General features: G+C 34.7%; 1 protein-coding gene across 1 annotated transcript; it reads right to left on the reverse strand.

Annotated features, from left to right (window-relative positions):
- Nucleotides 1-1,756: 1,756 nt before the first annotated feature.
- Nucleotides 1,757-23,419, reverse strand: LOC133337331 (putative tyramine receptor 2). Its single transcript, XM_061545564.1, has 5 exons — nucleotides 22,444-23,419; nucleotides 17,711-17,813; nucleotides 17,127-17,252; nucleotides 7,724-7,901; nucleotides 1,757-2,632 (listed from the first exon to the last, which is right to left on the reverse strand). The coding sequence occupies exons 1-5, from the start codon at nucleotides 23,417-23,419 to the stop codon at nucleotides 1,757-1,759; spliced, it is 2,259 nt and encodes a 752-aa protein (XP_061401548.1).
- Between the last annotated feature and the right edge of the window lie 216 nt (nucleotides 23,420-23,635).

The following is a 23,635-nucleotide window of genomic DNA, read 5'->3' on the forward strand; positions in this document are numbered from 1 at the left end:
AAAGTCCGCGCCTATATAGGGTCCTTTAAGAAAATATTATTTAAAAATCCACGCCTATATAGGGTCCTTTAAGAAAATATTATTTAAAAATCCACGCCTATATAGGGTCCTTTAAGAAAACATTATTTAAAAATCCACGCCTATATAGGGTCCTTTAAGAAAATATTATTTAAAAATCCACGCCTATATAGGGTCCTTTAAGAAAATATTATTTAAAAATCCACGCCTATATAGAATCCTTTAAGAAAATATTATTTAAAAATCCACGCCTATATAGGGTCCTTTAAGAAAATATTATTTAAAAATCCACGCCTATATAGGGTCCTTTAAGAAAATATTATTTAAAAATCCACGCCTATATAGGGTCCTTTAAGAAAATATTATTTAAAAATCCACGCCTATATAGGGTCCTTTAAGAAAATATTATTTAAAAATCCACGCCTATATAGGGTCCTTGAAAAAATATTCTTTAAAAATCCACACCTATACAGTATACTTTATAAAATATTATTTAAAAATACACACCTATACAGTATACTTTATAAAATATTATTTAAAAATACACACATATATAGGGTCCTTTATAAATCATTCTTTGAAAATCCTCGCCTATGTAGGGTCCTTTCAAAAAAAAATTTATTAAAAAATCCAAGCCTATATAGGGTCCTTTAAAAATATTACTTAAAAATCCACGCCTATATTTTTTAAAGATTATTTAAAAATTCACAATTATATAGTAGCAATGTCCGTCCATAATTTAAAAACAATGCCTGAAACATCGCGCTCCCTATTGTAGCAGTCTGACCAAGAATATATACTTTGTGGGATCTACGGTGACGATATAATTGTAGAAGTCCATATCAGTGAGATCCATACAGTCAAAATCGTTTATAAGGACACCGTTTGTAACGACATATCGCTTATAACGACCATTTTCGACTGTAATTGTTTTTTGGTTCACTGGTGCGTATGATTTTTAACATTACTTATACACTACATGGTTCAATTTGGGGGGACAATTTTTTTTAAGTTTTTCATTTTTTTTTAGAAAAATACAGATCTAAATTTAACAATTTTATAATAAATATTATTTTTATTTAATTTTGTAATTTCTTAAACATATATGTATTCAACTGTACACTTAACAAAAAATTATTAAATTTATGAATAAATTATCTAAACTACTACAATAAATAGCAAAAAAAATACAATACTTATTAATAGACAATGTTTGACAAATAAAAAATAATGAAATACAAAAACAAAATATTACAACAAACATCAATCAAAGTTTCTTAAATAATACATTTAATTTGGAATTTCGTATAGAATATCTCATATCAAATCTGGAGCTGTTCTTTTTTTGTGTACGACTTTTTGAAAACTTTCTCCTTTATTCTCGATATTTTATGCATTGCTATTGTTTGCAGCAAACAGACAAAAACATATGTAAGTGTGTCACGGTACATGGTGTCTCCTTTCGCCTATGCACCCCGCTTTCTCTTCGTGTTTGTGTGTGTTTCAAATTTGATTACATTTGGCTGAATGTTGTTGGTTCTTTTGTAAAGTCCTTCGTTCGCTCAAACACACCACAGGGCGACTTAGTGGGCAACGTTTTCCATTCCATCTTTTGCCCCCAAAAACTATCTTCAAATTTGCATTGCAAGTTGAAATTTCCGGCATTTTGCTAAAAACCCATAGCCCATTCATGCACGGCACACATAACATTGTTACGCTTTATCGCTGCTGTAGAACTTTATCCACGAAATATGGCCACATGATTGGGCGGTGGCCTTTGTTTGCAAATACGTTTGCATGTTAAGCGCCAAAAGGCTGTACGGAAGTCCGGATTGTAGAAAGCATAGATGAATGGATTGATGGCACAGTTTACCCATCCGACCCAGGTCAAAAACGACATTAACCCCTCCGAGACATAGGCCGGCGGCAGGAACGGTATCAGCAGATAGTAGACAAAAAATGGCAACCAGCAGGCAATGAAGCCACCCATAACCATGGTAAGGGTTTTGGCGGTTTTCGTATCACGTTTTGTTGTTGAAACTCTCATTGGGACACGATGATGATGATGATGGTGGTGGTGATGGGCATGCGGATGATGACTGCCATTCAAAGTCGCTGCCGCCTGTTGTGATCTCTCCTGTAACTGACCATTTGATAGGGTATATTTTCCCGACTGTACGGCCATGGCATGAGCCAAACATGTCTCCGAGAATGACGACCGGCTATCGCTACAGTGTAACTGCTGCATAGGCAAGGTGGCTGCCCTTCCCTCTGCCAAAGCATAACTTACAGAACTATTTGCCGGCGTACAACTACCATCACCGTATTTACAATTGATCGATGTGCATGGTATTTGTGTAGATAGACGTGATATCTCCACCAGCTCATAGAATGAAGCCTGATGTTTCAGACTATCACGATGTACATAGTTTTTATTACATTTACTACATTTCAAACTGTTCTGTTTACTATTTGACGAACTGCCATTTGTTGTTGTCTCCACCGTCCAGCGTGACTTAAACGAGGGGAATTTTTGTGGTCCACATTGAAAATGCTCCGATTCAGAGAGAAAATTATCACAGTCGATATCGTGGTCAGCCGTTCGTTCGGAATTCTGAAAAGGGGAAATAGAAATACTATTAATTCAAAAGATCTTCTTGGTATATAAGAACTTCAGAAGGTCTTCTACTCAAAGAAGAACTTCCAATTGACTCCTGGAAGAGCGTCTTAATTTTCTAGTGCTACTATGCTACCTATAGAAAAGCTTCGAAAGATCTTCTTACCCTCGAAGTACTTCAACAATTTCTATAGCTACAGAAGACTTTCATAAGCCCTTCTAGATATAAAAAATCCATTTAGATTTATCGATCATTAGCTGCCTATGGAACAGCATCTCAATTTTCTAGTGCTACTATGCTACCTATAGAAAAGCTTCGAATGATCTTCTTACCATCGAAGTACCTCAACAGTTTCTATAGATACAGAAAAACTTCATAAGCCCTTCTAGATATAGAAAATCCATTTAGATTTATTGATCATTAGCCATTAAAAATAGATTTAGAACTTCACAATAGATTCTAGGTATATGGAAAACCTCGGGAGGTTTCCAGCTATGCAACAGCGTCGTCTTGGTCTTCTAGCTTCAAAACATCTTCTAGAACTTCAGATAGCCGTATGGTTATCGGAGAGCCCTGATACCTCTATACCACTTTAATTGGTATCTATAGAAGAGCTTAAAATACCTTCAGAATGTTTTCTGGCTAAAGAAGAACTTCAGAAGGTTTATGGCTATACAAGGGACTTAGATTAGGGAACAGCAATACAAAATATTGTTATAGAAGAGACTCATTCTGAGGCTCTACGATATCGGAGAGCCTCAGAATGTCTGCAGATATTGGCCACAAGGTATTCTATCTGCAGAAGAACATCAGAGTTCTTGTAGCTATAGAAGAACTTTAGAACTTCTTTACTAGAAGGCCTTCAGAATGTTTTCTGGCTAAAGAAGAACTTCAGAAGCTCTTTGGCTATGGAAGAGTCCCAGAAGGTTACCAAGCTATTGAAAAACTAATTATAAAAGAGCTTCACGAGATGGTCGTCTTGCTATCAGAGATCCTCAGAATGTCTGTAAGTATTGGTCAGAAAGTATTCTAACCATATATATTCTTAAAAAATATGTGCCTATATCTGGTCCTTTAAAAACATTCTTTAAAAATAAAAGCTTATATAGGATCCTTAAAAAATAAGCTTTAAAAATCCTTGCCTATATAGGTCTATTAATGAAAAGGGTCCTTCTATGAAAAGAGGAATTTCAGGTAGTTTTCTGGCTATCGGAGAGCCTTAGGACCTCTTTACTAGAAGACCTCCAGAATGTTTTCTGGCTAAAGAAGAACTTCAGAATGTCTTTGGCTATGGAAGAGTCCCAGAAGGTTACCTAGATATTGAATAGCTATTTATAGAAGAGCTTCACAAGATGGTCGTCTATCTATCTAAGAGATCCTCAGAATGTCTGTAACTATTTGGTCAGAAAGTATTCTAACCATAGAAACATTTGAGAAGTTCCTGTATATATGGAAGACCATCATCATATCTTTTAGAAGAATTTCAGTTAGTCTGCTGGCTGTCGGAGAGCCAATGGACCTCTTTAGATATTGTCTTCAAACTATAGAAGAATAAAAAACAAAGCTAGAAAAGGAAAAAGGTTCTGGCTAAAGAAGAACTTCAGAAGGTCTTTGGCTATGGAAGATTCCCAGAAGGTTACCTAGATATTGAAAAGCTAATTATAGAAGAGCTTCACGAGATGGTCGTCTTGCTATCAGAGATCCTCAGAATGTCTGTAACTATTTGGTCAGAAAGTATTCTAACCATAGAAACATTTCAGAAGTTCCTGTAGCTTTAGAATAACATCATAACATCTTTCAGAAGAATTTCAATTAGTCTGCTGACTGCTGGAGAGCCGCTGGAAGTCTTCAGCTATTGTCGGGTCCTTTAAAAATCTGTGCCTATATCGGGTCCTTTAAAAATATTCTTTAAAAATTAAAGCTTTAAAAAAATAAGGTTTAAAAATCCTTGCCTATATAGGTCCATTAATGAAAAGGGTCCTTCTATGAAAAGAGGAATTTCAGATAGTATTATGGCTATCGGAGAGCCTTAGGAACTCTTTAATAGAAGACCTCCAGAATTTTTTCTGGCTAAAGAAGAAGTTCAGAAGGTCTTTGGCTATGGAAGAGTCCCAGAAGGTTACCAAGTATTGAAAAGCTAATTATAGAAGAGCTCCACAAGATGGTCGTCTAGCTATCAGAGATACTCAGAATGTCTGTAACTATTGGTCAGAAATTATTCTAACCGTAGAAACATTTCAGAAGTTCCTGTAGCTTTAGAAGAACATCATAATATCTTTTAGAAGAATTTCAGTTAGTCTGCTGGCTGTCGGAGAGCCGCTGGACCTCTTTTGCGATTGTCTTAAAACTATAGAAGAATAAAGAAGGACTTCAGAAGCCTATTGGCTGGAAGATCCTCAAAATGTAATCTATCTGGAAAGCTAGAAAAAAGGTTTATAATGTCAATTTTCTAGCTATAGAAGAGTTTCAGAAGGTCTTCTATATATAGAAGTTTTTTTTAGAATGTTTTCTAGCTAAAACATACCTTCCGAATACATTCCAGATATCGATAGGCTTCAGAATATTCTTTAAATATAAAGTATATTTAAGAATATTAAGTATATTCCTTTAAAATCCACGCATATGTAGGACCTTTAAAGAATATTCTTAAAACAGTAAGGAAAGTAGTAAAGTCGGACTGGGCCGACTATATGATATCCTTCACCACTTACATATGTATCCGAACAGACGTCGCGTTTTCGTTATATATCTATATCTGATCCGATTTCAGGGAAGCTTGCTAGAGACTAATTTATATTACTTCAGTACTTTGTGTCAATCGGCCTAGCTATGGATCTTTTCACGAAGCTTAGCAACATAGACTTATTTTCGTACCCTATACCAAAATTCGAGCAAATCAAAAGATATATAGGGCAATTGGTGCACCAATTACAAAAAAAAACGGACGAAAATATATATGGGAGCTATATCTAAATCTAAACCAATTTTCACGAAACTTAGCACACATTATTCTGGACCTGATTCACTACTCTACGCCAAATTTCGTGCAAATCGAAAGATATATAGGGACTTTGGTGTCCCATTTACCTTAAATCGGACGAACATATATGGGAGCTATATCTAGAAACTTGGCACACATCATTCTGGACCTAATCCAATACGCTGTGCCAAATTTCGTGCAAATCGAAAGATATATAAAGTCCCTATTACCTTAAATCGGACGAAAATATATGGGAGCTATATCTAAATCTGAACCGATTTTTCCCAATTTTAATAGGGTTCGTCCTTGGACCATAAAGTGACTTGTGCCAAATTTCATCCAAATCGGATGATAAATACGACCTTTTGCCCGTTACAAACACATGCACAAAGACACAATACCCTCTACCACAGTGCGGTGCAGGGTATAAAAATCCACGCCTATATAGGACCCCATAAAAAAATATTCTTTAAAAATATGTGCCAATATCGGATCCTTTAAAAAATATGCTTTAAAAGTTCACGCATATGTAGGGTCCTTTAAAAAATATTCTTTAAAAATCTGTGCTTATCGGGTCCTTTAAAAATATTCTTTAAAAATCCAAGCCTATATAGAATCCTTTAAAAATCCAAGCCTATATAGGATCCTTTAAAATCCAAGCCTATATAGGATCCTTTAAAAATCCAAGCCTATATAGCATCTTTTAAAAATCCAAGCCTATATAGGATCCTTTGAAAATCCACGCCTATATTGGGTCCTTTAAAAATATTCTTTAAAAATCCAAGCCTATATTGGGTCCTTTAAAAATATTCCTTAAAAATCCAAGCCTATATAGGGTCTTTTAAAGAAATTCTTCAAAAATCCACACCTTTATGGGGTTCCTTAAAAAAAAATTCCTAAAAAATCCACGCCTAAATAGGGAACTTTAGAAAAAAAAACGATTCTTTAAAAATCCACGCCTTTATGGGGTCTCTTAAAAAAATCCTAAAAATCCACGCCTAAATAGGGCCCTTTCGAAAAAAAGATTTTTTGAAAAATCCACGCCTATATAGGGGCCCATTAAAATTCCTAAAAAATCCACGTCTAAATAGGGTCCTTTAAAGAAATTCTTTAAAAATCCACACCGTTAGAAAAAAAACGATTTTTTAAAAATTCACGCCTATATAGTGTCCTGAAATGATTTTCTAAAGGTTGGGAAATTTTTAAATTATTTTCTTCTTTATTCCCCAAACCTAAATTTTCTAAAATCCTCCTTCCACTTGCCATTGAAAATTCTCTTACGCAGAAAAAAATATGTTAGTGTCGTAAATTTTATTGCCAAGCAACATTTTCCAATTTATAAAAATCCTAAAAAATCCACGCCTATATAGGGTCCTTTAGCAAAAAAAACGATTCTTTATAAATCCACGCCCATATAGGGTCCTTTAGAAAAAAAACGATTCTTTAAAAATCCACGCCTATATAGTGCCCTTAAATGATTCTCTAAAGGTTGGGGAATTTTTAAATTAATTTCTTCTTTATTCCCCAAACCTAAAAACCAATTTCAATTTTAATTTTCTAAAATTCTTCTTCCTCTCCCCACCTGCCATTGAAAATTCTCATTACGCAGAAAAAAATATGTTAGTGTCGTAAATTTTATTGCCAAGCAACATTTTCCAATTTATAACACATTAATTTTCTTTTATTTTTTCTTTTCCCCACACCAAGCGAATCCCTACAACTACAAATTCCATCTCCCACACACAATCTCACACCTTGTATTCTCCAACACCGCAAAGTATTATCACACTATTAAAAAAGCGTTTCCTCCTAACGTATAATACATATTTTTATTTCCTCATAAAATTAATAGGGCCACTAATAATATTTACTGGCACAGCAGCACTTCTGACTGCAGAAAATATTCTGTCATTCCGTCAACAGGCAGCAAGCAGCAGAGGATTAGAATTGTCATAAACTATTGTCATTATTACTATTGTTGTGTGACAGCCACACATGTGTTAATAATAAGTGTCAAACGTGTCCCCGTACGTCGCTTTCTCCAAAATTTGGTTTGTTGAACACCAAAAATCTGTCATCCCCTACCCTCAGTTTTTCTGAAACTTACCGCATCTCTAACAATCCTTTGACGACGTGATGTCAAAACATAACCAATTTTCAAATAGACATACAGCATAACAGCGAGTGGTATAAAAAATGAACCCATTGCCGAAAATACCACGTAGCCTTTATTTTGATTGTAACGACAGACAGTGTTGCCATCCACACGCCGACCTGGTTCGTACCTGCAGAAAAAAATATTAAAAAGAGAAATTGGCTACATTATTTCGAATGCAGTTTTTTTATATTTTAATAAAATATAACATTGTTCCTCTATGACACTTTAGCTATTCTAGGAACGGAGCAGAACTTCAGATAGTCTTCTGACTATCGGAGAGCCTCTGGACCTCTTAAGCTATTGTCTTTACACTTTTCTGATTAAAGAAGAACTTCAAAAGGTTATTGGCTGGGAGATCCTAATAATGTGATATACCTGGAAAGCTGAACAAAGCTTCAGAAACTCGATTTTCTAGTTATAGAAGTGTTTGAGAAGGGTTTTTAAATGTTTTCGAATTAAAACTGAATTTCCGAAGATGTTATAAATATCGAAGAAACTCAGAATCGGCTTTAGATATTGAGTGGCTAGCTATAAAATGGCTTCAGTAGGTATTCAACCTATAAGACAACTTCAGGTGGCCCTCAAAAAATATTTTTAAAAATCTACGTTTTCTTTTAAATCTACACCTATATCTAGTCCTCTATGACCCTCTGAAATGTACGTCATCAAGTGGGCCTTCTAAAATTATAAAAAAAACGATTCTCGACTATGGGTCCTTAATGGAGCTCTAATATTCATTAAAAATAACTCACTTTAGCGACCCTCTAACATTCGTTAGAAAAGCTATGGAAGGGCTTCAAAAGGTAGCAAGTTATAGCTTTAGACAAGCTTCAGAAGATTTTTTAACTTAAGAAGAGCCTTTTTTTCGTATTGAGCGGTTAGCTATAGAGGAACTTCAGAAGGTTTTCTACCTGCAGAAGGTATTCAGTTGGTAATCAAAATGATTTTTTAAAATCAACACTTAAAGTTGTTCTCCGAAATAGAGTCTTTAAGAAATTAAAAATTGTAGAAGGCGCACGATGGTCCTTAAAAATTCGTTCCTCTTATAGTCGTTGAAAAATATAATATATTTAGCCTCAAAAATGTTATCTAGCTGGAGAAGAGCTCCACAAGGTATTCTAGATATAGGAGAACGTCTTCTAGTTATAGAAGAGCTTTAGAATGTCTTCTTGCTATGTTAGAGTATAAGAAAATCTTCTAAATATAAATAAGATAGAAGAGCTTCTAAAGTTCTATAGATCTTCTAGCTATAGAAGAATTTCAAATTTCTAAAATATCTGAATATAACATCCTCGTTTATGGTCAGGATAATAGGGATAAAAAATCATATACTTATCTTTATACCCTTCACCACACTGTGGTACAGGGTATTATGTCTTTGTGCATATGTTTGTAACAGGCAAAACTAATCGAGATAGACACATGGTTCCTTTTGAGAATATGCATAGAATCACTTTCTGAGTCGATTTATGCATATCCGTCCGTCCGCCTGTCTGTGCATTTTAAATAGTAAACAAAGTACAGGTCGCATTTATGATCCGAATTGGATGAAATTTGGCACAGCTCATTTGTTTGGCCCAAGGGCGAACCCTATTGAAATTGGGAAAAATCGGTTGAAATTTAAATATAGCTCCCATATATATTTTCGTCCGATTTAAGGTAAATGGTGTACCAAAGTCCCTATATATCTTTCGATTTGCAAAAAATTTGGCACAGCGTAATAAATAAGGTCAAGAATGATTTGTGAAAAGTTTCGTGAAAATCGGTTCAGATTCTGATATAGCTCCCATATATAGTTTCGTCCGATTTAAGGTAAATTGTATACCAAAGTCCCTATATATCTTTCGATTTGCACGAAATTTGGCACAGCGTAAGGAATAAGGTCTAGAATGACTTCTGCCATGTTTCGTGAAAATCGCTTCAGATTTAGATATAGCTCCCTTATATATATTCGTCCGATTAAAGGTAAATTGTGTACCAAAGTCCCTAAATATCTTTCGATTTACACGAAATTTGGCACAGCGTAATGAATTAAGTCTAGAATGATGTGTTTTAAGTTTCCTGGAAATCGGTCCAGATTTAGATATACCTCCCATATATATTTTCGTCCGATTTAAGGTAAATGTTGCGCCAAAGTCCCTAAATATCTTTCGACCTGCACGAAATTTGGCACAGTGTCCTGAATTAAGGCTAGAATGATGTGTGTTAAGTTTGCTGAACATCGGTCCAGATTTAGATATAGCTCCCATATATATTTTCATCCGATTTAAGGTAATTAGTACATCAAAGACCCTATATATCCTTCGATTTGCACGAAATTTGGCATAACGTACTGAATTGAGCCTAGAGTGATGTCTGCCAAGTTTCGAGAAAATCGGTTCAGATTTATATATAGCTCTTATATAGAGTTTTGCCCGATTTTAGGTAATTGGTGCACCAAAGTCGCTGGAAATCTTTTCATTCGCACGAATTTTGGCATAGCGTAGAACGATGTGTGCAAAGTTTCGTGATAATCGTTTCAGATTCAGATATAGCTCCCATACATATTTTCGTCCGATTTTATGTAACTGGTGCACCAAAGTCCCTATATACCTTTCGATTTGCATTAATTGTGGTATAGGGTACTGAATTAAGTCAAAAATGTTGTTGCTAAGCTTCGTGAAAAGATCCATATCTAGGCCGATTGACACAACGTACTGAAGTAATATAAATTAGTCTTTGGCAAGTTTCCCTGAAATTGGTACAGATAAAGATATATAACAAAAACGCGTCGTCTGTTAGGATACATATGTAGAATATACCCAAAGTGGTGAAGGGCATCATATAGTCGGCCAAGTCCGAATTTACTACTTTCCTCACTGGTTTTGAAATAACCTTCTGTATTTCAGAAAATAACACTGATTTAAATATTTTTAAAGACACTCTAAATATATTGTAAAAACTCTCTAAAAATGTCCTCAACTGTAAAACTCGATAAAAAAAGTATGTTTAGAATCCTCCAATATTCCTAGACTCCTTCAAAATTTTTTGAGTCCCCAAAAGTCGGCAGAAAATCGAAAACTCGTAAAAAATCCATGATAGATTCTTATCATGTATTATATAAAAAATCCACGCACTATTTGAGACTTCTAAAGTTCTGTACAAAAAATCCATGCCTAGGAACCTCCATAATTCTTTTCAAAGAATCGAGGCCTAGAAACCTCTATAATAAATAAAATCTACTCCTCGAGAAAACTCAAATTCTTTTAAAGAATTAATATCTAGAGACGTCTTTTCTAATAACCAACGCCTAGATACCCATATTTAAAAAAAAAATACGAACCCAAAATTTCCAAAATTACAAATTTCGTTAAATACACTATCAGTAGAGGCCGCTAAAATTCTTTAAAAAAAACCTCTCTAAAATCTTAAATCTCTAAAAAGTGTTTAAATTTATCTAGACATCTTAAAAATTCGGTTCGAACCGGCCGAAATTATTATTGGGGGCTCCTAGAAGAAAACTCATGTTATGTTAGAACAGTGAACATACCAAAAAAGACTTAAGAGAAATACGATTTAAAATCGCAATTATATGGGGCAATACGAAAATGCGATTCGATATTGGTAATTTTTAGTAGGGAGGTGTGGAGGTACTGTTATATGGGTGCTACCCTGAAACCATTATTAATTAATTTTTTTGTGCAAAGATATGCTATACAAAGAGAACCCAAAATACCAAATGACAACCAATTTGATTGAAGAACGTGTGTAAAATCAACAAAAGAACGAGCTTTGGGGGTGCCGTTATATAGGAGCTACACGTGGGTCGATATATCCCATTTGTCAAACATTCTAGGAATACTAGTAATGTCTGCGCAAAGTTTCAGAGCTCTATCTGAAATATTGCGATCTTAAATCAACATTGAATTTTATTGCGAATACGCATATGTACTTGTGTGGGGCCTCCTGTGAATGTTTCGAATAAATCACCTTTCGATCCAAACCAATTTAAAAAGAAAAAAATCATTAATAAATTAAACAATAGTAAATATAATAAAATTGAACCATTCAATATTTTGATAATCTCTTTTTTTTTATAATGTCCACAGTTATCATATTATTAGTCCATTACAAATAAGCGAATCAAATTTACCCTCAATGTTCGATTGCCACTAAAAATATTTCATGTTTTCTATTATTTCGAACAACAATGTTAGAAATTCAATTTTGATTTCGCCAAAACTAACCAACATCAATATTTTTATTTATTTGGGACCATAACTACATCTTAATATTTAACCCCAGGGGAATTGCAACATAACCTCTACATACGTACGTACATACGTATGTTCAAATTTCAATCATATGTCGTGAAAAATTGCTGATTGCGAACTTTATTTTTTCACAACTGCTGCAGAAAGTATTGTTTGACTTTTGGAGAAAAATCATTGGCAAGAACACAGAAAAATAATAGTGTTAAGCATGATGTTATATGGATACCCTACAATCAAATATATATTTATAATTGGCAAGATATTAAGTCATTTTTAAGGAGAAATCCTATAGAAGATCTTTTTTTTTATACCCTTCACCACACTGTGGTACAGGGTATTATGTCTTTGTGCATATGTTTGTAACAGGCAAAAGGAAACGAGATAGACACATGGTTCCTTTTGAGAATATGCATAGAATCACTTTCTAAGTCGATTTATGCATGTCCGTCCGTCCGTCTGTCCGGATTGTCCATGTTAAATTGTAAACAAAGTACAGGTCGCATTTATGATCCGAATTGGATGAAATTTGGCATAGGTCACTTATTCGGCCCAAGGACGCCAACCCTATTGAAATTGGGAAAAATCGGTTCAGATTTGGATATAGCTCCCATATATATATTTAACCGATTTAATGTGCTATATATCTTAATGATTTGCACCAAATTTGGTACAGCCTAATCATTTAGGTCTAGAATGATGTCTGCCAAGTTTCGAGAAAATCGGTCCAGATTTAGATATAGCTCCCATATATAGTTTCGACCGATTTCATGTAAATGGTGCCCCAAAATCCCTATATATCTTTTGATTTGCACAAAATTTGGTATAACGTGCTGAATTAAGCCTAGAGTGATGTATGCCAAGTTTGGAGAAAAAGATTTAGATATAGCTCCCATATATAGTTTCGTCCGATTTCATGTAAATGGTGCCCCAAAGTCCCTATATATCTTTCGATTTGCACGAAATTTGGTACAGCCTAATCGTTTAGGTCTAGAATGATGTCTGCCAAGTTTCGTGAAAATCGGTCCAGATTTAGATATAGCTCCCATATATAGTTTCGTCCGATTTCATGTAAATAGTGCCCAACGTCCCTATATATCTTCTGATTTGAACGAAATTTGGCATAACGTACTGAATTAGGCCTAGAGGGATGTCTGCCAAGTTTGGAGAAAATCGGTCCAGATTTAGATATAGCTCCCATATAGTTTCGTCCGATTTGATGTAAATGGTCCACCAAAGTCGCTAAATATCTTCCGATTTGCACGAATTTTGGCATAACGTACTGAATTGAGTCTAGAATGATGTCTGCCAAGTTTCGTGAAAATAGGTCAAGATTTAGATATAGCTCCCATATATAGTTTCGTCCGATTTCATGTAAATGGTGCACCAAAGTCCCTATATATCCTTCGAAAATATAAATTTGGCATAACGTACTTAATTGAGCCTAGATGATTTGCCAAGTTTCGTGAAATTTCCAGCATATAGCTCCCTTTTATTATAGATTGATTTTAAGTAATTGACGTACTAAGGAACCAATTGGAATAAAACGTTCTGAAAGTTGTATAACCTAACCTGTGACAAGTTTGTTTGAAATCGCTCAATATTTGGATAGAGCTTCCATATATATTTTCGCCCGATTTCAAGTAAATTGGGCATCAAAATCCTCATGTTAGTCAGATTGACATCAAATTTTGCACAACTTAAAAAATTGTTTTCTAGAAGTGCAGACATAGCCCAACGGATGACCTATTTATATTTGTTTGAAGTCGATTGACATACTTTATGGATAGATCTAGGTAGATTCACATTTAGATAAATATCACATTTTTTCATCCAATTTTATGTTATAGTCCTTCTTAATATACCCATAGTGGTGAAGGGTATCATATAGTCGGCCCCGTCCGACTTTACTACTTTCCTTACTGGTTTTTTTTGTAAATTGGTAATTTTGGATCTATGCTCGATGTAAATAATCAAAATTATATAAGCCTTAAAGGAATATATTAGGTTGGGGAAAAAGAAATCCATTATTTTTTCGACCACTTTTAACCGGCATGTTAGCAGTCGTAACATTGCCCAGGAGCTAAGAATTGACCTTAAAACTGTTATAAACCACTTACATAAAGCTGTATTCAAAAAGAAACTCGATGTTTGGGTGCCAAACCAATTAACAGAAAAAATATGATGGATGGAATTTCCATCTGCAAAGCCTTGGTCAAACGGAATGAGATAGACAAATAGAGATAGATGGTGCTAGAGATGAGAAATGGATCACATATGATAAACATGTGCGAAAACGATGAGCGGTGAAGCATCTCAAATAGTGGCCAAACCATAACTAACGGCCGGGAAGGTTCTACTATGCATTTTGTGGGAGTGGGATTGCAATTGACCAGAAACGTCCAGAATTGGCCAACAGAAGAGCTGTCGTGTTCCACCAGACAACGCCAGACACTACGGGAGCTTGGTCTGCAATGCATCCACGGGACTTGGCACAAAGCGATTATCATATTTTTCTTGCATTGCAAAATATCTTAATGATAAAAAATGATAAAAAAAAAGTTCTTTAATGATGATTGTGAAAATCGACTGCTAGAGTTTTTTTCCGATAGAGGGCAGGACTTCTATGAGAGAGGCGTTACGAAGTTACCTTTAAAATGGCAACAAATCATACAACAAAAACGGTGCATATTTGGCTCAAATCGGACATTCCGAAGCATGTTATAGTTCATAGTTCATATAAAAATATAAAAAAATTTACATGGAGAAGGCTATCTGACCAACTAATTCGAATGGCTGTGATGACAATGAACTGTCGATATTTTTGAGGAAAATAACAAAATTTTAATCTTATGGAGAAATTTTTTTACTCCGGCCAAATATGATTCAAAAAGATGCCGCAGAGGATCTGTTGACTTTTAATCGGTCAAGAGAGTGCAAATATCGCGAAATATTACCCAGGCTCGGAATATGGATCTTCACAAACATAGAGCTTGGTGATAGTTGTGTAGGATATCACATGGTCTGGTTTTATTGATTACTAGCATATACCCGCTACTTCGTTAGCGAATGTGAGAAGTATTTAAAACCTAATACCAACCAATATTAACACTTTTAGAATCGGTTAGTATCTATGTTCTCTTATAGTACTCAACCCAATACACAAATTCTGACCGCAAAAGAAATCTAGCTCTATACAAAATTTGGTGTCATTTTTTACCCTGTACTCTTTTTAAATATCCAAATTTCAAATATAGCTTCACCCAAGATTTCAGCTCTATCGGTTGTGCCAAATTTAGTACAAAGTACCAAATTTAGTACAAAGTAGTACCAATTTCTAAAACTTCCTACATACCCCAATCCTACACACCCACACTGATCCTAAATTCAAGTTTTAGGATTTCAACTCTACGGTTCACCCTCAATTCAAATTGTTGTAAATTTAGTACATAGTAGTACCAATTTCCAAATCTTCCTACATACCCCAATCCTACACCTCCACAGTGTTCCTAAATCAACATTTCAAGATTTCAACTTTTTCAGTTCACCCACAAATCAAATCGTACTAAATTTAGTACATAGTAGTTACAGTTTCCAAACCTTCCTACACCTCCACAGTGATCCTAAATAAAAATTTCAGGATTCCAACTCTATCGCTTCACCCACAATTTAAATTGCACCAAATTTAGTGCACTTAGTACAAAATTCTAAAAACCACCCCACACCCCTACAGTGATCCTAACTTCAAATTTCATTGTTCCCGCTCTATCGGTTCACCCAAATCCAAACTGTACCGATTATAGTACGATTTAGTACTTTTCATACACACAAGTAACAAATTTCCAAAACTACGTTCATATCCCAATCCTACACTCCAATGGTACTTTAAATTTCAAATTCCAGAATTCCAGCTCGATTTGTATCTCCGAATTAAATTTGTACCAAATATAGTACCATATAGCACTTTTCGTACACATGAGTACACGCTTTCAATTCACACTCCAAATTTAAAGTTTTTAGCGCTATCCGTTCAAATGCTACAGAATTGTACCAAATTTAATACATTTTCGTACTTTTCGTATAGTTATAAATACTTCGAATTTCCAAAAATCCTTTGGTACATCTCTCCCATCAACGACCACGAAACCAAATTTCAGAGTTCTAGCTCCATTGGTTCACCAAATACATATGGTTTCACATTTAGTACTTTTCCTACCGTTCTAGTACGCATTTCCAAAAACCCAGCCTTATCTGTCACCTTTGGACCAAGAGTTACCTCACCCAAATTTTCAAGATTCTAGCTTCAGCCGTTTCGTCTGCGGGTTGATGAATCGTTAAATCAGTCAGTCAATCATTTTACTCTTTTATTAGTATAGATTGGTTTTATTGATAATTTTATTTAGAATCCTTCTGATTCGTTTTGGGAGTATACCTAAGGGAGATTTTTGTTATTATCTTTTAGGCAACATTGCTGTAAACAGCTTACGCAAGTTTCGAATTTTTAACCATGAGCCGAATCTGTGTTAAGCTGAATTGCCAATTTTTTTTTAGAAGAGATTAGTCAGAAGCTTCTGATTGATCCCTTAGCACTGTTCTATTTCTCTTTATTATTTCTATTTTCTCTTTCATTCCCACTACCCACCGAAGGATCTGAAGCCTGCATTAAAGTCGACTCCATTCGATTTTTCTCTTTTTCACTTAAATTTCGATAATATTTTTGCTTTCAACAAACTTTTCGCCCCCATACAATGGAATTATTATTTTCTTCATGTATGTTTGTATGTTGATATGTGTGTGTGTGTTGCAAAAATAATAAATGCGGACATTGCTGAAATTTTCAATTGTTTTCTTTTCTACAACAACAGCTACAAGAACAACAAAATTGTTTTTATAACAAGAAAATGTGCTAACATTTGTTACCTCCATACAAACATACACACGCACACACACATTCATATGTTAGAGCATTAGACAAATAATATACATTTATGAGATTTTTCATTACTTTTTTATACGATTTTTTAAATTCATATATGTACATACATAGTATGTCCATCTGTCTATATGTGTGTATTTTAGTTGTTTGTGATTCATAAACTTACCATCCCAAATATGGTGGACAGGTGATGGATAAGGCTGTCACCCAAACGATAAATATCATTAGTAGGGCCAAACGTTTTGTCCGACGATTCTTGGAATATGTCAGTGGTTGGGTAACGGCCAAATATCTGTAAACAAACAAAAACCAACAACAATAGAAATATGAATTGCTAGAAAAATAAATAAACAAAGAAAAGTGTGAAATGTCATAGGAATTCCAGCTAGAATAATGTCCTTATAACCATGACCATGCCAAAACAAATCGAGGAATGCCATTAAAATGAAAGATAATCTTTGAGGTTATTTTTCGCCCCATACACACTGACGAACAGGGTTACAAAATTATGTGTATGTATATATATATATATATATATTCACCACCGTTTGAAATTGCCAGTAATTAAATGTTAGATTAAGTTAGGTTATGGTATACCATATATATGAGAGTGTATAAGTTGGAATGTAACCCAATCTTCTGGTAATTAATTTCCCTCCTTCTCGATTAGCTTTCAACCTTTTGGTATATAATTTTTTGAAGTGTCTTACATTTATATCCCAATTTTTGTTCCTTGTTTTTTTTTCATACCTGTCTAAGCTAATGGCACATAAACTCAATATAGATGCTGTGCAAAGTAAGACATCCAACGATATCCATATATCACATAAAATCCATCCAAGCGGCCAACTTCCTAAAAAGAAAAAAAAATCCGAAAAAAAATCAATAGGAAAAAATCATCGTTTCAAATCAATATTATTGATAAAAATTATCAAAAAGGTTCAGAGTGACTTGTGGTTCTGTAAATCGCCCTAATTCCAGGAATTAGTCATTATTTTCTAGTGGTATTTACAAAGTTAACCTTTCCAATTTAGTGGTGTGAGTGGGTAACCTTAACACAACTGCCGTTAACAGAAATTGTAAACATAATCGTTTTTTGTTCATATTTTTTTGCCGAATTGGGTGTTTAGCAAGGACATGTGTGAACAGTAGGCGAAATTTTATCACAATAATAACCAGTAAGGAAAGTAGTAAAGTCGGACGGGGCCGACTATATGATAACCTTCACCACTTCGGGTATATTGAACAGATGAATCCTAACAAACGTCACATTTTTAAAGGACCGGTAAAATGAAATTGGATCCATAAACATGTCATTCTGGAGCCGATATTAAATTTTTCATTTGGTCAGATATAGAAGCTATATCTAAATCTGAACCGATTTTCAGGAAACTTAACACACATCATTCTAGACCTAATTCATTACGCTGTGCCAAATTTCGTACAAATCGAAAGATATTAAGGTACTTTGGTAAACCATTTACCTTAAATCGGCCGAAAATATATATGGGAGCTATATCTAAATCTGAAACGATTTTCAGGAAACTTAACACACATCATTCTAGACCTAAGTCATTACGCTGTGCAAAATTTCGTGCACATCGGAAGATATATAGCGTCTTTGGTGCACCATTTACATTTAATAGGACGATAATATATATGGGAGCTATATCTAAATCTGAACCGATTTTCAGGAAACTTAACACACATCATTCTAGACCTAATTCATTACGCTATGCCAAATCGAGAGATATATAGGGAATTTGGTGGACCATTTACATTAAATCGGGCGAAAATATATATGGGAGCTATATCTAAATCTGAACCGATTTTCACGAAACTTAGCACACATCATTGTAGACCTAATTCATTACGCTGTGCCAAATTTCGTGCAAATCGAGAGATATATAGGGAATTTGGTGCCACATTTACATTAAATCGGACGAAACTATATATGGAGCTATATCTAAATCTGAACCTATTTTCCCAATTTCAATAGGTTTCGTCCTTGGGCCAAATAAGTGAACTGTGCCGAATTTCATCCATATCGGATCCTAAATGCGACTTGTACTTTGTTCACAAAAATACATGGACGTACGGACGGACAGACGGACATGCGTAAATCGACTCAGAAAGTGATTCTATGCAAATTCTCAAATAGAACCATGTGTCTATCTCGTTTCCTTTTGCATGTTACAAACATATGCACAAAGACATAATACCCTGTACCACAGTGTGGTGAAGGGTATAAAAACCATAGTATGAACTTATATTAAAAAAAAAAATAAAATCTGGAATGAAATTCCAGAATGCCAAATTACAGCCACTTCGATCAGAAAATCCAAAAAAATCATTCAAAGTATTGAAAATGTGGCTGAACCTTTATATGGTCTTATATCAAACTGTGGACCTATATCGAATATTTTCTGCAAAGGTTTGTTTTTATCCGAACGGAAAGCCACATTAATGTGTCTTTGGTTAGAAATGCGGCTAAAACCTTCAAGTAATATCGAATCAGAGGCAGGTAGTTTATATGTAAAACGACGAATTACAGTACATTGTTTTGAAATTGCATCTACAATTTTCTGCAAATATATTTTCTACTTAGGAAGAAGAGCAGAATGCAAAATTTTCTAAACCTCGAAAATACCGAAAATGTTGGATAGTTTTCATGGGGCTTTATCAAATTATAGGCCTATGTCGAAACATTTCTACAAATATGTTTTTAATCTTCCAAGAACACGAAAAAGTTTGTACTAAATACTTAAAAAATACCGAAAATATGTTAAGACCAATATAAGGGCAATGTTTAAAAATTTGGTCAATATCGCAAATTTTCTTCAAAAAATGTTTTTAATTCTCCAAAAACACTGAATTCCAAATGATCGGCCCATCCAATATATTTCCTTCTATATTTTTCATTAAATTCACCTTGTGTTTACTCCTTTTCTCCAGTTATTAATTTCCTGAATTCAAAACTGTCACATAAACCCCGTATGAACCACCAAATAGGATATATATGGGGAGGAAAGCCAAACCACATTAAAATAATTCCGCTATATGCAGCGAGATGTAGTTTTTTATTTCCATCAAACTGGAGACTACCTCAAATCTATATGCTACCTCAGTGATCTATAACAGGGACACAAACCACGAACCAATAATATTTGTTATGTGTAGATGTCACTTTGTTGTTAAAATGTGATTTTTCTTACACTCCGCATATAACCTATTCCTTTTTGTATGCCAACGATCTACGACACTTCTATTTAGATCATGCAATGGATTCAACCTGAAGTTATATTAGGTCTTCTATCGGTACTATGTATAAAAATTCTATGAAATTCATATTTATTTCAATGATTTTTATAAAGTCGGATGAAACTTCCTTCCTCCTGTACTGTTGATTCTTCTGAATAAAATTAGATAATATGTTTACTACAAACAAAAATTCCTCCACGTTCCTGTGTTCAGTTATAGTCCATAGCATTGCAATTATTCAGGTTCTTGGAGGCAGAACTTTTTCTATGTATATTTCTGCGACATAATTTGTTCTATAGAAAAAATTTAATTCTATAAAAAATGTCATTAGGCTTCATGGGGACTGATACAAATTTAAGGATATATTTATGCTGTACGAAAAAATCTTCGCAACAACGACTTTTTATATCTATAAACTTGTCGCATTCCATTCAATCAGTTTTTGTAAATTATGACAATCACAAAATAAACTCTTTCAACTATAGGAGTTTCTCTAGTTATAGAAGGAGTACTACAACACAAAGAGGTATTCGACATTGTAGATTAAAAAATTTTCTTCTATTAAAATAAATTTTTCTGCAGATTTACAATAAGGGGAACCTTTAATAGGGTTTCAATACTTCTAACAGACATATCAGCTATGCATATAAAGCACAGCGAAGACGCACACTAAATGTGAGCGGCACCCTGCGATATATGGTGAAGACACAAACCACATATAGTTAATAACAATATTTGTGAAATATGGATGTCGCTTTCTACATGGAACCATTTTTACGTCATATAACCTTGATCTCCACAATTATCCTACTCGCTTGTTTACATTTCGCTTATGTAATAGTTTTGAATCTTAGATTACATACACTTATTGAAAATATATACCATCGCAAAAAACTATAACAGCTATTCTACATATATAAAAGTTATTCGAAATATTTTCTATCCATTGATTATGTTCTGTAGGTCTGATATATTTTGTGAACATTCTACAGGAGAAACTATATGTCTTCATTAATTAGACGACTTTCTGTAAAAATAAGACCTTAGAAGGTATTAGATTAGATCTACTGAAGACATTCAGAATGAAATTTTATTGGCTCGGTCGGTCCTATCTAGGAAAATTCTTTTAAGAAGCTTATAAGATATACAAATAAGGCACTTATTCACAAAATAGTACGATAAAGTTGATGGATAAACCCGTATTCTCTATTTTCTCGTTTCGTAAGTCGTTTTGATGATGTATGTCTCAGTTACGCTCTCACACACTTACTCTTAATTTAGTTCTGTACAACACTGATATAAAGTACAGCGGAGACACACCCCAAATGTGAGTGACACCCTGTAATATATATCAAAGGCACAAACCATGATGATTTTTAAATGTAGGTGTCGCTTCGTGCAGGAAACCATAATTATGTCATATCTTCTTGTTTCCCATATATACCATACTCACTGGTTCATATAACCTTTTTATACTACAAATTTATAGATCTGGCCTATCGAGATGATCACCGAACTGATGTCGACTCTTTACACAATGATTGTACCAAAGAGTAAGATGTTTGCTATATATGTATAGAAGACTAATATATATCAACTCCTCTGGAGTTAAGTTGACCTATAGAGTACTTTTATTCACAGAAGACCTCTAGAGTTCTTCTGTAAATGGATGATATATAATGATTTTCTACTAGTATAAAGGCACAAATCTCTTCTATGCATAGAACATTAATAGATGTCCTCTCAAGCTCTACTCCAATTAGAATACTTCTAGAGCATTTCTATTGATAGAAGCTCTGAATATTTTCCTTGGATATTAAACTTCCAGAGCTCCTCTAAGATTCAGTGGATAATACCTCTAGCTGACTTTTATTCATAGAAGACATCTAGAGTTCTTCTATACAAAGAAGTCCTATTTTTATGCATATAAGATATCTAGAGTTTTTCTGTAAGTTCTCTGGAGCTTTTCTATCGATAGAAAGCCACTAAAACTGTTCAGTGGATAAAAGACTTCTGGAAGTCCTATAGAGTTCGGATTAAGACCTCTATAGCATTTTTATGCATTCTGTAAATAGAAGATATATATGGATAGAATACTACAATATTTCCTCTTCTTCTATTAATACCTTTATTGAATTTATGAAAATCCTCTGTCCCCCACAGTGTCCTACATAAATCATATAGACGCCAAGTGTTTATTTTTTACAAAACGAAATACTCACCCACAATATAAACCATAACGGCAGGTGGCATAACACAAGTACCCACCAGCCAATCGGTTATGGCCAAATTAAGGACAAAACAATTTGTCACTGTACGCAGTCGACGTGTTGTCAATACGGATAAAATCACCAGAGTATTACCGACCACAGTGACCAATATCAACAGCATAAATATGGCAACGACCAATGCCTTCGGCCATGCCATACCAATCAAATAGGAATCGACTGATGGTGGCGACGTTGATGTTGATATCATCATCATTGTGGTGGTAAAGGGGGAGGAGGAGGGTGAGGCGGCGACGGAGAACGGGGATGCTGAGAAATTGGAGGCAGTAACATTGATGTCAGTGTCGCTGGCTATATTTGAGATCACATATGAGCTGGGGTTACTGCTAACGTTCGTGGCTACTGCTGATGATGCTGCTGCTTCTGTCGTTGATGTCGCTGACCATGTGAAATTGCTTAGCAATGTCATGCCCGGAGTGACAGCCACAAAAGCATCTGGGGAATGTGAAAATCTATTACTGACATTCTCAACTGTGTTTATGGTCCGTTCCACTATATTGGTCACTAATGATGCCGATGATGATGCTGCTGATGACGGTGTGGGTAATAATGTTGTTGCTGCTGCTGCTGGAAATACTTTCGAAGACATTGATGCATTGGAGGCATAGGAGTTGTTGTGGTTAGAACCGGAAGATTGCCTTGGTGTTAGTGGTTGTGGTGATAAAACTAGATGTTTCTCTGGGCTATTAGAACTAAATGGCTGGAATGATGTTGAAACTGTTGTGGATTTAGTGTTCGGTATACTCCTTGCTGTCGTTGTTGAATAATGACCATGATGTCCACCGCCATCAGGACCACTACTCTTCTCGATTGCTGATGTTACGACTGCAGCCAATACCTGCTGTGTGGTAACCTCCAGTGTGCCATATAGTAATGGCCACCAAGGCAAATGCATTTGTTGTCCTGTCATAGCTGCAACGAGAGCGAATTGCTGGCAATTCCACTTTTCAAATGCACGCCGTCTTCATTCATTCACTCACTTCAGACATTGAAAAACAGTTGGAAATTATTTTCACAGGCAAATTGGCTGAGGAATCCCAGAGACATCGTCGTTGTTGCTGCCGCTGGTTTTGTAACCTTGTTTGTTGTGGCCAGGGAGGAGGTCGTGCAGGATGAGTTGCAGTAT

Source organism: Musca vetustissima, unplaced genomic scaffold (assembly GCF_032173495.1).
Source record: "Musca vetustissima isolate MV318-11 ecotype Yass unplaced genomic scaffold, APGP_CSIRO_Mvet_v1 utg26859, whole genome shotgun sequence".
NCBI classification, from domain to species: domain Eukaryota; kingdom Metazoa; phylum Arthropoda; class Insecta; order Diptera; family Muscidae; genus Musca; species Musca vetustissima.